Source organism: Emys orbicularis, chromosome 12 (assembly GCF_028017835.1).
Source record: "Emys orbicularis isolate rEmyOrb1 chromosome 12, rEmyOrb1.hap1, whole genome shotgun sequence".
NCBI lineage: Eukaryota > Metazoa > Chordata > Testudines > Emydidae > Emys > Emys orbicularis.
In genome coordinates, this window is record NC_088694.1 from 13,212,522 (window position 1) to 13,226,725 (window position 14,204).

General features: G+C 39.7%; 1 protein-coding gene across 1 annotated transcript; it reads left to right on the forward strand.

The window, feature by feature from the left end:
• The first annotated feature begins 1,330 nt into the window (after positions 1-1,330).
• Positions 1,331-8,413, forward strand: CBLN4 (cerebellin 4 precursor). Its single transcript, XM_065414827.1, has 3 exons — positions 1,331-1,621; positions 4,592-4,708; positions 8,216-8,413. Exons 1-3 carry the CDS (start codon positions 1,331-1,333, stop codon positions 8,411-8,413), a joined length of 606 nt encoding a protein of 201 aa, XP_065270899.1.
• The last annotated feature ends 5,791 nt before the right edge of the window (positions 8,414-14,204 follow it).

The window sequence follows — 14,204 nt, forward strand, 5'->3', positions numbered from 1 at the left end:
GAATACGTAGTGGGTCGTGCAACTAGAATATCAATGGACCATTGCCATTTGCCGGAGGAAACTGCAAGGAAATATGTGCTCCAGAAAACAAAACCCAGCCAGGTTTAAAACAACCTTGAAATAGGGAATCCGAGGCAATGCCACTTGCCTACTCCTCTAACATCCTATGTTCATCCTTTCAGGATACACTAAAAAGAAACACTTTCCACTCTTACAAAAACGTTACCAAAAGGAGCCACTTGGTAGCGCCATCAAATAAAATCCAGGGACGTTAATCTTCAGAGATGGGAAGTCCAAAAGAATAGGTTCATTTTCTAGCCCATCATTGGTCAGCGTTTGTTTTTGAGTAGGGCTGCATTCCTTCACATGCTGCGATGAAGAGGTGTGTGTGTGTACATCTATCTGCCTGGTGTAGCCGGCAGAAGTGTGCACTGCAGGATGTTCTAGTCAAAATCGAGTCATGCCATTGTGCTATAAATTCCTGACCCTTTGCACATTCACAGCAGCATTAGACCATTGTCCTGGCAGATCCCCCCTTCTCTGGAAGTTGTATTCCAGGAAGCTTTTTTTTGAGGTCAATATTTTCCCTTTCTCCCTTTGAAAGCAATAAACCAAAACCAACAAAACGTTGCACGTATTCAAGGGGTGTAAAATGTTTATTGGTTTTTTCCTAGGCTCTTGAAAGAAGTTACGTCTGGGACGACAAGTGTGTGTGTGTGTGTGTGTGTGTGTGTGTGGTCTCAGGCTTTCTCTGTTCCGATAGGGGATAGCTGGGCAGGTTTATTATGACATAACTCTTCTGGGAATTGTGGTCAAGAGAGAGAGAACTCCGCTTTGCAAGCGCCCCGGCAGTGATATCAGACACCGAATCTTGGCCAGCTGTGGGGGCAAGCGCCCACCTCTGGAATCAACAGCCCAGTTCCGCCTCCAGCCTCCAGCAGGACAAGAGGGGGCGAGCAGGATCGGACAGAGGGAATCATGGTCACGGCAAATGTTTTTATTTCTTCCTGATCTCTCGCGCTTCTCTCGCTCATCAATAATTCACCTTAGGGCTTTTTTTTTTTAAATGTGGAGAGGGGGAAGCCAAACGGGGGGGCGCTGGGAAGCGTGGATGTTTGTTTGCTTTTGTGGGGTATTTTCAGGAGATCGTTAAAGGACAAAGGTTTTTTTTTTTTTTTTTAAAGGCAGCTGGGAAGACTTTGACTTTACCCCCCGAATTGCTGGAAGCTGCTGCTGCTGCTGGTTGTTTTCCCTGCTGCTGCTGCTGGGTTTGTGGAGAGGTGGAAGGAGGGGCTGGGGCGCTACACGCTGCCTGCCGACGGTGCTGAACATGGGCGCTTCAACCAGGGCGCTGTCCATGGTCCCTACCGTGATTCTCGCCCTGGCTCTCCCCAGCCTCCCGGTCTGGGCGCAGAACGACACGGAGCCCATCGTCCTGGAAGGGAAATGCCTGGTGGTTTGTGACTCCAACCCGGCCACCGATGCCAAGGGCTCGTCCTCCTCCCCCTTGGGGATCTCGGTGCGGGCTGCGAACTCGAAGGTCGCCTTCTCGGCCGTGAGGAGCACCAACCACGAGCCCTCGGAAATGAGCAACAAAACCCGGATCATCTACTTCGATCAGGTAAAGAACATGCTCCCCACACTGTGTTTTTGGGGCGTGCGTGATTTGAATCGATCCAACACAAGCAGGCGAGGGGAGGAGAGGCGTTAGGGAACCCGTGTTTGCCCAAGTGTTAAGGAGACATTTCCACTTCCCCGGCCAGGGGACTTGCCATCCAGCCGGGGAGCCGGGACTAGCTCCGGCTTCGATAACGGAGCTAATCAACAGGTGTGAGCAAAACTGCGAGCTTGTTAAAATCCAGGGTCCCCGCTGAAAGTGAGCGGCTGGAAAGTTACTCAGAGGCAGGCTTGGCCATTGCTGGGTATTTCAGAGCCGCACTTTCTGGGTCTCCAGCACTCACTGGAGTCTGGTATTTTATTCAGCTCACCCGATCGAGATCGCCTTCATTGAAATGCCAGCACGGCACAGACCAGGCAGGAGAATTCTCGCTTCGCTCTGAAGTCCAGAACAGCAGCCAAGTCTAATTCGCATTGAGCCTTCAAGTACTTTAAAAAAGTTGCATGCATCTAAAGGCTCGACTAAGGGCAATTTAGACAAGCAGCAGGTTTTCAGATAGTTGAGGGGGGAACAGAGACTTTATTTACATTTTTAAAAAGCCTTCAGCTCCCATTGTTTATGTGTCAAGTATCAGAGGGGTAGCCGTGTTAGTCTGAATCTGTAAAAAGCAACAGAGGGTCCTGTGGCACCTTTAAGACTAACAGAAGTATTGGGAGCATAAGCTTTCGTGGGTAAGAACCTCACTTCTTCAGATGCAAGAAGTGAGGTTCTTACCCACGAAAGCTTATGCTCCCAATACTTCTGTTAGTCTTAAAGGTGCCACAGGACCCTCTGTTGCATTGTTTATGTGGACACTCTTCAAATGTTATGATCCTGTGATATTTCAGTTAAGTTTATGAAACATCGTTTCATTTAGTACTGTAAAGCCAGAAGGGAGTATTCAAGGAGACTGTGAGCTACCTTGAGGTTTGCAGCCTACCTACAGCTTCAATAACACCCCTACCAGAGTAGCTTTTTGGTCCCCTTATATCAGAATACACATGTGCAGTATAGAAGGTGGAAAGGAAAAGCAGTGCCACTAATTTATCATTCGTATGGATTACATTTAGTTAATCCTGAAAACACAGAGCACATATATAGTTTTCCAAAATACCCATCACATCTTAGTTGTATCAGTACAATATTTAAAACCATTTGTCTGAATTTTTAAACATTTTAAAACCCTGATGTAACCGCCCCCGCCCCAGTCAAACACATAACTTCAGTCTTTGCAGACAAAATAAAATCACCTTTGCAAAGAATTCCTCTTAAATTAAAAACCACAAAACCCCAAAACACTGTGGGGTTTTTGATTTAAAAGAGATCATGCTCTTCTTCTAGAACCTTTATGTCAGTTATAAATGAGAAGGGAGGTCTCCTTCACAGAAATAAATAAGTGTCTTAGGATAAATGATAAATATAGCTGAGATAGACATAGTCATTATGTGAAGTCAACTCCACTCTGAAATTTACATTAAGTCTTGTGAGCTGCCTTACCCACTCTGTAACCAGAAAGACTAATTTCAGCCCTTGGATATTATATAAAATAGCTAATGAAGCCTAGCTAGCTACTTGGAATGATTAACTGCTTGTTAATTGATCCTACTAAATTACTCTTTTTAAGGTTCAGAGACTCCTATACTCAGCCTAGAGAAGGGCAGTCACTAGGCTTTTCTGCACTAAAGTAAAGACAAAATGTGCTTAGAATTCTTGAGTTTATTCATCACATTGTCAATAATCTTCTCAGGATACAAGAAGACCTATGGGGATGTGTAGGAGACTTGGAAATGTGCAAAGCAACCAAGAGTTAGCCCTTTTTATGTGAAAGGAAAGACAGGGAGAGGTTTAAAAGGTGTTTTCTCAGATGCAGCTGATGCACCCAAAGTTTCAACATTGTTTCATTAATTCCTGGGAATTAGTTCGCAAAATTTCAAATGATTTTTTCCCTCTAAAATCCATAACTTGTAATACTACTATTTTCATCTCAGTCGTACCTATGAATACACACACACCTGCACTCCTGTTTCATCTACCAGCCTGGTGCTAGAGCAGATCCAAAATAATTGAGACTGAGAGTTATTTTCCTTACTATATCATATCAAGATACCTCACATAGGGTAATTTAGAATGCTAGAATTAAGCAAACTTCCTGGTTATTCCCACTGACTCTTTGGGAAGTGTGTTTCTTTAAGCGAACTTGAAAATATGAATTAAAATAAAGGATAAATAATTCAGAAGAAAGAAGACACTTCATTATAGAAGATATTTAACATGTGAAGGTTGTAGTTGTTTAATGTCTTCTCCTTGGTTACTTGACTTTAGTCATTTAAGAAAGTCTAAGTTGTTAGAAAAGTGTTTACAGTTAGAGATAGAGCAGAAAAGAGAAATAGCAAATATTTGTAAATCCAGGGTTGTTTAAAATAGGTAGGTCAGGTATTTTGGCAACTCAATCCACCTTCAACCCAGTGTCATGAATGATGTCATTCATATACGTACTGCCTCATAGCTTGATACTTTCAGGGATGATGGCATTGCCTTGACCAGTACTGATTGGCCAATGCTAATACGTTACTTCTGCAATTATTGGTGTTTAGAGTAGGTATTGTGGGACTAATGGGAAGATATGATATCCCCCTAATTATCTAATACCTACTATACCCACAGATAGGTCTAATATTTGGAGATATCTACAGGCAGCCAAGTTGGACAGGTATTTCTATGCTAGTTGATTTTTACTAAAGTTATACTGATAAATATGACTTACAAATGAAACCAAATCATAATTTTATATTCCATATTTTAATGTCAGTGAATATAAGAATAAAAACAGAATTCTGTAAGTCATGCAATTAGATGGAGAAAAATGTGATTGAATGTCTTGCTCTTTTATATTGAATAATTGTATTAATTCCCATTATGTATTTTTATTTGTAGATCCTAGTAAATGTGGGCAATTTTTTCACATTGGAGTCTGTCTTTGTAGCACCAAGAAAAGGAATTTACAGTTTCAGTTTTCATGTAATTAAAGTCTATCAGAGTCAAACAATCCAGGTATGTTGATTTAACGTGAGAAATGTATATGGAAATTGTTTACATTCTAGAATGAGAATAAAATGGTGACTAAACAAAATATCATTACACATGGTTCACATAAAAAGAGCATTTTTTTGTTCATTTAGAAGCCCAGTGACTTTATTGTATTACATTCCTTAATTGTACAGTATAGTGTATACCATTGAAATGAATGGATACAACAAATGTAGGGCCAGATCCTCAGCTGATGTAAACCTTCATAGCTTCATTGCTCTGTTCATGCACACCGGATGAAGATCTGGGCTAGACTGTTTAAAATAATAAATATAAAGGTCACCCATGACTAAAATACACTTTTTAATTTAACTCAATTGAGTGAATCCCTCATAACAATCTTATATTGCTAGTTAGAAACTAGGTGAAATCCATTGTAATGATGTCTAGGTTTCTGGGGACACATTCTGTATAAATAAATCATCTTCATTATTGGTAATTTTTTCTAACATGAACCTCTAGAAACCACATGATGACATCAGGTAGCTGTTTAAAAAATGGCCTTACTGTGGGCCAGGACTATTTAACTTGATTTCACTGGGCCACTACTATAATATTATAAATCTTCAGTGATGACGGTGGTGGGGGTGGCTGTCTTAGAGGGGTTTGCTATTATTTTACTGTGTTATGTTGGAAAAACACAGAAAACTATACTTTACTTTGCAGTTCAATAGCAATGTTGAGCTCATTCTCTGACATACACACAGCCCCGAGAACCAACCTCTAGGATCCTGAAACTCCTCCCATTAAGCCAAGAGCTTAACTCCCAAAGGGTGAAATTCACCCCATGGTCAGACTGTGGGGCTACCGTGTAGTCCCTCATCACAGAGCTGGTATGCTGGAATAGTGGCTGAAGCTTCCATTGAGACCACTGGATCCATGGAAAACATGATCTGTGGTTTCTCTTTGATCTGCCTCTTTTCTAACTCTGGTCTTCCCTGAACATGGCCTTTTGTACTGGCCTATGTGAGAGTGGGGAGACCTTTTCTGCCACAGGTATATGATGCACAGGCACCTGTGGGTGGTTGCTCTGCCTGTAGGATGCCTGTACACCCCCTGTGCAGGATTCAATGGAGCAGATTGGTGCAGGAATCCTCTGCATCATAGGTGAATTTCATCCTAAAGATATGAAGTGAAATCTTGGCCTCCACTGAAGTCAATGGCAAAACTCCCATTGACATCAGTGGGGTCAGGATTTCATCCATAATCTATTTAAAGGCTATATATTTAGCTCATACTTTTGTTCTTTCTACCCTATTAAATGTGTATTTGATGGAAGATTAAATGTGTTCTAGAAACACTGTGCCATTAATCTTCTATGTGTTTAACACACCTGTTGGCAAAGGAGGAGATAAGATGTGAATTTTGTTATGGGACAATGCAATTACAGCATGGTTTCCCATGGAATTTCAGCTCATACTTTCATGTTTTTTTCATGTATATGGGCTAAAATGCTCAGAACTGTGGGTTTCGGGCCTGTAACTGAATGTGAAACACAACAAAATTATGTATTTAGGAGTAATTTCTGAAGCCAAGATTTTCAAAAGTGCCCAAAGATTTTGAGTGCCTCAATTTTTGGATGCCCAACCTGAGACTCCTTGAAACTCTCCCACTCTCTGAAAATTAGATCCCTTTGAAGTGTCTCAAACAGCACATCCCAAAGCGAAGGCACCCCAAATCACTAGTCACGTTTGAAAATATCTCTATCACTTTAAAATAATGTCATGATGTTTACATGGATAGGGCCTGATTCTTCTCTCACTTCCACGGGTTTAGATCAGGAATTGCTCCATTAAATCCGGTGGACATATACCAATGTAAGTATGAGTAGTACAGGTCCAAAGTTTGCATCTTTTGCATAGCTGCCTTTTTAGCTCTATTTAATTAAATACAATAGACTCTCTCAATCAGGTTGTACTGGTAAATGGCCTTTCATTCTTAAGCCAGTAATAATGCTGGCATCTAAGTCAACTGTTGAACTTCAGTAAGCCCTTCATGTTAAAAGTCCAAATAATTGGAAAGAGGTATTCTCTCCAATGGGATAGGGACCAAGCCTGCTATTTCTCCAGTACTGTGACAAGGACACCTGTGAGATGCCCAACATGGGAGCTGGTGCACAGGGAGTAAGATAGTAGCAGGGAACAGGCAGTGATCAAACCCTTCATGCACTTTTTGCATGTATCACAGCTAAGGAGGGACTGGAAGCTATTGCAGTGGCGCTAACAGACTAAACCAGCTTGAGTCTCAGACCCACACAGACTTGAGCACCACTAAATCACTTCCCACATAACTGGAATTACCATGTCCCTGAAACATCTGTTAGTGTCATTAGAGTGAAATTGGTTCCCTGGAGACATCTGATTAAGTGGATTTCCAAGATAAGGAAATCCCAATTAAGGGCCAGATTCTGCTGCCTTACTCTACAAGTGCTCCTATTAAAATTAATGGGAGTACTCACCAGTTGGGAATACTTAATATGAACAACCATTTCACAGTCTATCCCTCTGTGACTGCATTACAGTTAAGGCTTCTAAGAAATGTTTGGTAACTAATTTTTGGCAAAAAATAAATTTCACCAATTTATTTAAAAGTTAGAAAATATTTGTGTTTTCTCCTCCATTTTCTGACCAGCTCTTTGCATCCGAGTGGGTTCAGAAGCCTAGGCATTTGTGCATGACAAAGGTTTGAATAGAATCATTACTGAAATACAGTGGAGTGGCATATAAAGATGATGATTTGTTCTAGATTTTAAAACCAAATTGCAGTAAAATACCGAAGAGCAATATATTGTGATTACAGTGGGAGTGAGGTGCCTAACCTGCTTAGGGGCTTTTGAAAAATCCCACTAGGCCCCTATCTGCATCTTTGTGTACCTAAATATTTTGAAAATCTGCCTCCTCTACTGATATGTACATGCAGTTAGATATCTAAATGACCTATGCAAAGAGGGCTAAGGTGATGCAAGTGTCTTACAGCTTCATCTTGCCAGATCATTATCAGTGGATGGGGAGCTCCTATATACCTTTAAAATATTAAAGCTTGTATATAATCATGAATGGAAAGTCCATATTACTTAGAGGAAGTAGCATATTATCTGAGCCAAAGCCCTTTGACAGCATCCCATTGACACCAATGAGCTTGCAATAGGCACATAAACAATAATACACTTGACAACAGAGCAAACAGTCATATTAACCTTAATTACTCATTTGAAAGGAAATAATGTATACATGCTGTACAATGACAGGTTTCAGAGTAGCAGCCGTGTTAGTCTGTATCCGCAAAAATAACAGGAGTACTTGTGGCACCTTAGAGACTAACAAATTTGTTAGTCTCTAAGGTGCCACAAGTACTCCTGTTATTTATGCTGTACAATGGGATTTGAACCAGGCCCCACCACTCTTTAGATACTTGATATTGTCAGATGTTTCTCTGTTAACTACAACTTTTCAGTGGTTTTTTTTCTTGTAGGTTAATCTAATGCTAAATGGAAAACCAGTAATTTCTGCCTTTGCTGGGGACAAAGATGTCACTCGTGAAGCTGCAACTAATGGAGTCCTGCTCTATCTAGACAAGGAGGATAAGGTTTACCTGAAACTAGAGAAAGGTAATCTAGTTGGTGGATGGCAGTACTCTACATTTTCTGGGTTTCTGGTCTTCCCTCTGTAAAAGTCAACTTCCCTGTGACATCCATCCAGGTGTGGACCAGTCATTGCCTCTGTTATTTGAAGATCATTTTATCATCATTGGGATTGATGTTTCTTTATTGGTTTCTCATGGGTGAATATGGATTCTATTTATGGATTTTGGCCCTATCTGAACTACTATGAAGTTTCACAGAATTTTGTGTGTTTAAATACAGTATATTTGGATTAAGACTTAAAGCAGACCATAAATATCTATGCTTAATGTTACAGTCTAAAGCTGCCTGCAAGATTTATTCAGATTTCATTTACTGGACTTATTGGATTCATGGGAGAAGTGGATTTTCTTTTCTTTTTAAAAGACTGGCAACTGGGTCTATAATTTAGGAGATTTTGATTTCAGACTTCAATCAAGAGTTAGCGTGTTGCTGCCAAAGAACTGTATATTGATATATTTGGTTATACATATTTTTGTTCTTTTGGACACTATAGACATAATTTATTCAATTTTTTTTAGAAAGATTATTATTATTGATAAGTGATTGACTTTATTTCTCCTCTACATGTAGTGGGTTGGATGGTTCACCAATATATTTACTCCCAGTCAATGATCATAACGAAGACTCCCCTACTGAAAGCTAAGAAGTTGTGTGTTAATTGGACATGTAGTGCAGATTATAATACTAAAAAAGTGCTTATCAGGGTTAAAAGTGATCAGTCCAGCATATCTCTGCAAAACAGCTTTGCCCTGCAGGAAAGCTCACATTTGTTCTTCAACTTTAATTAACATGATTGATAATATCCACTTTATTAAAAACCGAAGGGATGCCTTCCTTAGACATATCCACTTTATTAGCTGGAGATGAGACCCCTTGTTTTTAATTATGTCTATTTTTCAAGTCTTCTGTTGTGTCAAAGGTATCATCTGTTTTTGCCTTAACTCCACAAATGTGTATATAATTATAAATCATCTGTTTAGCAAATATTCAATCCAAATAGCCGGTACCTAACTTTTTTGTCTTTTTGTACAGGTCGTATGAATTCATAGATTTATTTATTATGTTGCATTACATAATAAAAGTTAATATATTAGCTGGATTTTTTTGACCACTGGGTTTTCAAACTATGATGCTCACATGCTGTCTTTGATTAGTTTTAATTATTATATGCAAAGTTAAGCTTTTTGGAGTCACAGAAACTGTTCCATGAGGCGGGTAAGCTTTGCCTGGCAGAATCCTAAAGGTAGTCTGCATTAGCTAGAAATAACCTATGCATTTTACTAATAAAACACTTAGGGTGAAATCCTGGCCCCATTGAAGTCAATGGCAAAAGTCCCACTGACTTCACCCTTAGAGTCTAATCTAAAACCCATTGAAGTCAATGGATCCTGTTGACTTCAGCGGGCTTTGAATTGAGGCTTTGATAGTGGGATTTTACCATTGTGAATTAAAAGCCAATGCAGTCACACAGAAAATCTAATGAATAAGAGAGTGTATGGTCTTCTTAGTGGAAGTGCTTATACACAGACTGTCAGTAAAGCTCCCAGTCCTGCATTCCTTGTGCACCTAAAATACCCCACTGACCTCAGTGGGAATATTGAGTTTGCATGGAATGCAGCATCTGACCCAAAATGAGAGAGAATGCAGAAACTCTATGAAAATGAGAGTATTCATGAGTGTCCAGGCATTGAGGTCCTGATCTAAAGCCCATTGAAGTTGAGGGAAAGAGCCCCATTGACTTAAATGGGGCTCTTCCTTAGAGTAATCTTTTGCCACCTTGTACAGAATGTCACATTTTACCTACTATCATTGACTGGCATTTCAGAAATTCCACTCATTTTGGGGCCTAATCCAAAGCCCATTAACGGCCCTGATAAAACTTCCATTGTCTTTAGTGGGACAAGATTGTGTATAAATGTAAAATACTTTTGGAAGTGATGCGAACATATACACAATTCAAGAGTGTGTGTGTGTGTGTGTGGAGTACCACTTTTTAGGGATGGTAAAGTGTTTCCAAATAGAACATTTTAGTACTGCAAAGTGGTAGGTAACAGGAAGATATGGCCAGGAGGTATCTAATTTACATTTGGTAAAAATATGAACATATTTGTCATTACAATTAATCAAAATATATCACCACATAAAATGAGTATATATATTCATTAAAAAGTGGGACTGCAGTACCTAATTTGTATGGACTATGGGAAAGGTAATTTGTCTCATTGCCACAGGAGTTTCCAGAAAGGTACATAAAAATTTGAATAAAATCTGCAAAATCTGAAAGTTCACCTTACTCATCATTATATAAATAATATAAAGGAAAACACTGCATTCAGATTTATGGAAGGAATAAGGATAAAACTGGCAGTATGCATTTAAATGTGCTGTAAAGTGAGTCTGGTGTTTAGGCCCCATCCAATACCTTATTTGAGAAGGACCCTGTATAAATATAACTGCTTTAACTTATGAACAGATGATTTCTTAAGGCTGCCTTTAGCATTCAGCAATGATACCAAAATACCTTAATATACAAATAATTCCTCTTGGCAAAGCATTTCCAACTGCATCAGTCATTAACAGTCATTTAAAATTTAACTAGGAAGTCCAAGTAGTTATTAAAATATGGAGGTATATATTGATGAGATGTTCCTGTACTCTCTTCTCCGAGCTCCAAATAATGCACACAAAAACCCTACTTTGACTGCTATATTCTTATTTAGAACGTGTCCAATGTAGACACATGTATCTTTATATGATCTATAATCTGAGGAACTCAAAGGTGGCTTCTGAACTGATGGAACAAGGGTGTATATGGGACCATTGAACATATTTCACAATTTAACAATAGCAATGAAAACTTTGGAAGCATAGCCAAAGTGGCAATAAAAAATGGCCAATTGTGAAAAAACTCTTAGGGCATAGCACCCTGGTACATCTTTATCAACTGGAAATAACTAAGGTCCTGGATCTAAAAACTGGTATAGGAGAAAGTTATCAAGTTTTCTTAGTATTGTCCCAGTCTTGATGGCCTTACTCAGCTCTTTCACAAAGCTCTCAGTGATATCAATGGTAGGTTTCAGAGTAGCAGCCGTGTTAGTCTGTATCTGCAAAAAGAACAGGAGTACTTGTGGCACCTTAGAGACTAACACATTTATTTGAGCATAAGCTTTCGTGGGCTACAGCCCATTTCATCGCATGCATAGAATGGAACATATAGTGAGGAGATATATATACATACAGAGAACATGAAAAGGTGGGAGTTGCCCATCAATGGGAGCTTTGACTGAAAAAGGCATTCAGAATAGTGGTCTAGTCTATGAAAAGTAGAGTTTAGCATCTATTGTTTTCTTTTTTCATTCACATGAATCTTAATGTTTATATTGTGGAGAAAAAACAGATAGAGACAGACTGTCTCTGGTCATCTGGTATCTAAGGTTAGTATTTTTTTTAAAGCTTTGAAATATTGTATTTTAATAAAGGCAAAAATTGGTTCTGGAAGAAAATATGAATCTGTCCTATTGTGTATGCTGTACTGAGCTGTCTACTAAAGATTAGGGGTGAGATTCTGGCCCCCATTGAAATCAATGGCAAAACTCTCATTGGTTTCAGTGAGACTGGGGTATGTCTACACTGCAAGTAGGCACTCATGGTTGGCCCATGTCAGCTGACTTTGGCTCAGGTTAAGGGGCTGTTTAATTGCAGTGTAGACATTTGGGCTTGGGCTGTAGCCCGAGCTCTGGGACCTTCCCACCTTGCAGGGTCCTTGAGCCTGGGCTCCAGCCCAAGCCCAAATGTCTACACTGCAATTAAACAGCCCCTTAGCCTGAGCCCTGAAAACCAGAGTCAGCTAGCATGGGTCAGCGGTGGGTTTGTAACTGCAGTGTAGACATACCCTGGAATTTCACCCAGATATGCAACCAAGCTGCAATGTGTTGTAGGAATTTAGGCTAGGTATTCCCTATCTTCCCTCTCTATACAAATATGCATTTTATAGTCAGATTGCTTATATAGAAAGGCTGAGCATGTTAGGGTCTAGGAGAGCTTTCTGGCCCATCTGTAGTAAACACTGAGAAATATGTGATTAATGTAGCTATCCCTCGGTTCCAAGCAGAGGCCACTCAACATAATCTGCTGCCCTAGGCAACACTTCAGTTTGGCGCCCCCCCAAGCCACTCAAATTTGGCCCTTCCATCCCCTCCGTCATGACAAAGGGGTGGGTGAGCTAAATTTGAGCAAATGGCATTGTGACATGGTGCATGGGGTCTTAGTGCCGCTCAGGTTTGGTCCAACCGCCCCTCCATTATGATGGAGGAGTGGCTGGGCTAATGCCTACATGATTTATGAGTTTAAGGATACAAATTTCAAAGCACCTGTTGTTTAAATCACTTTTGAAAATAGGATGCAGGCTCCTAAATCACTTAGGTGGATTTTTGAAAATTTTACCTATTGTCTTTTTCACAGAGAAAAATTGTTGAACTAACTTTAAGGTATAAAAAAGAAAAATGCAAACTTGATGAAACTGTAATTCCTTGTATTAACTTCTGTATTGCTCTGAAGCAATGTTTTATATTCCTATTGTACCCTAGCATTGTCAAAGTATTTTCCAAGTGCCAATTAACTCATCCTCCCAGGAACCCCTAGAAGCTGGATAGGTAAGTGTAGATATCCTCATTTTATAGCTGGGAAATGGAGGCAGCAAAGTTTAAACAACTTGCCCTAGACCATAGAGGGGATCAGTGTCAAAACTGGGCCTAGAACTTGGCAGCTGCTGGCTCTTAGTTCCATGCTCAGTTCACTGGACCACCCCTTGCTGAGTTAATGCATTTTGAATGAAAGGACAATGTCAGAATGAATGGTACATAGTGGTATTTCATCTTTATATCATGTATACTTCCGTGTCTAGAAAGCTAAATCAGCTGAAACAGATCAGTTATAATAATACCTCCATCTTATAGTGTGGTTTTCATCCATAGATCTCAAAGCACTTTACAAAGGAGGCCAGTATCATTATCCCCATTTTAGAGGTGGGAAAATAGAGTTGAAGTGACTTGCCATGATCACCCAACAGACCCGCGATTGAGGCAGGAATAGAACCCAAGTCTCATAACTCCTAGTTAAGTGCTCTAGGTTATGCTGCCTCCTCAAAGACCCTATGAGTACCCAGAGAAATTAAAAATTAGTTATCAACTCTTTTTTTCAACAATGATACATATATGGTGCAGACAGTGCTCTTTGCACACAGGATTAAGGATAGAGAAGATAAATGCAAGAAGCGGTATGTCATAATAACAACAAATAGCTGACCCATTAACATGAAATATAGTCTGCAGCAAGAAAATGAGATATGATCTACCCTCTTTATAGTGGTTTCTGTAGGCAAAATCATCAAAAGTATTTAGATGCCTAACTTACTCTGATATTAGTGGGAGTTAGGTATCTAAATATCTGTGAGGATCCGAGTTGCTAATACTTTACCTTAGCAGTTCTCTCCATAGTTACTCTGCATATAGCAACACGTCTTTATAATATTCAAACTCTTTGTCTTCTAAAGACAATATTAAACAGAAGGTGCCGTATGCATAAATGAAGATCCCCAATCACAGAATTTATGGTTTGTCACAGGCTACAACAGCATATATTTTGCACTATTCTTGTCCAGACTGAACGAGTTCCTTTGAGAAAACATATTGACTTAGACACTGGGCTGAGAAGTTATTTATCGGTTGCTGGTTAGTATGGGGGGGAAAATATCCTTCCTACTCTAAAGCACTAAGGGAAAAGCATACAAAGAGTGGTGATAAAATCAGCCACTGTTAT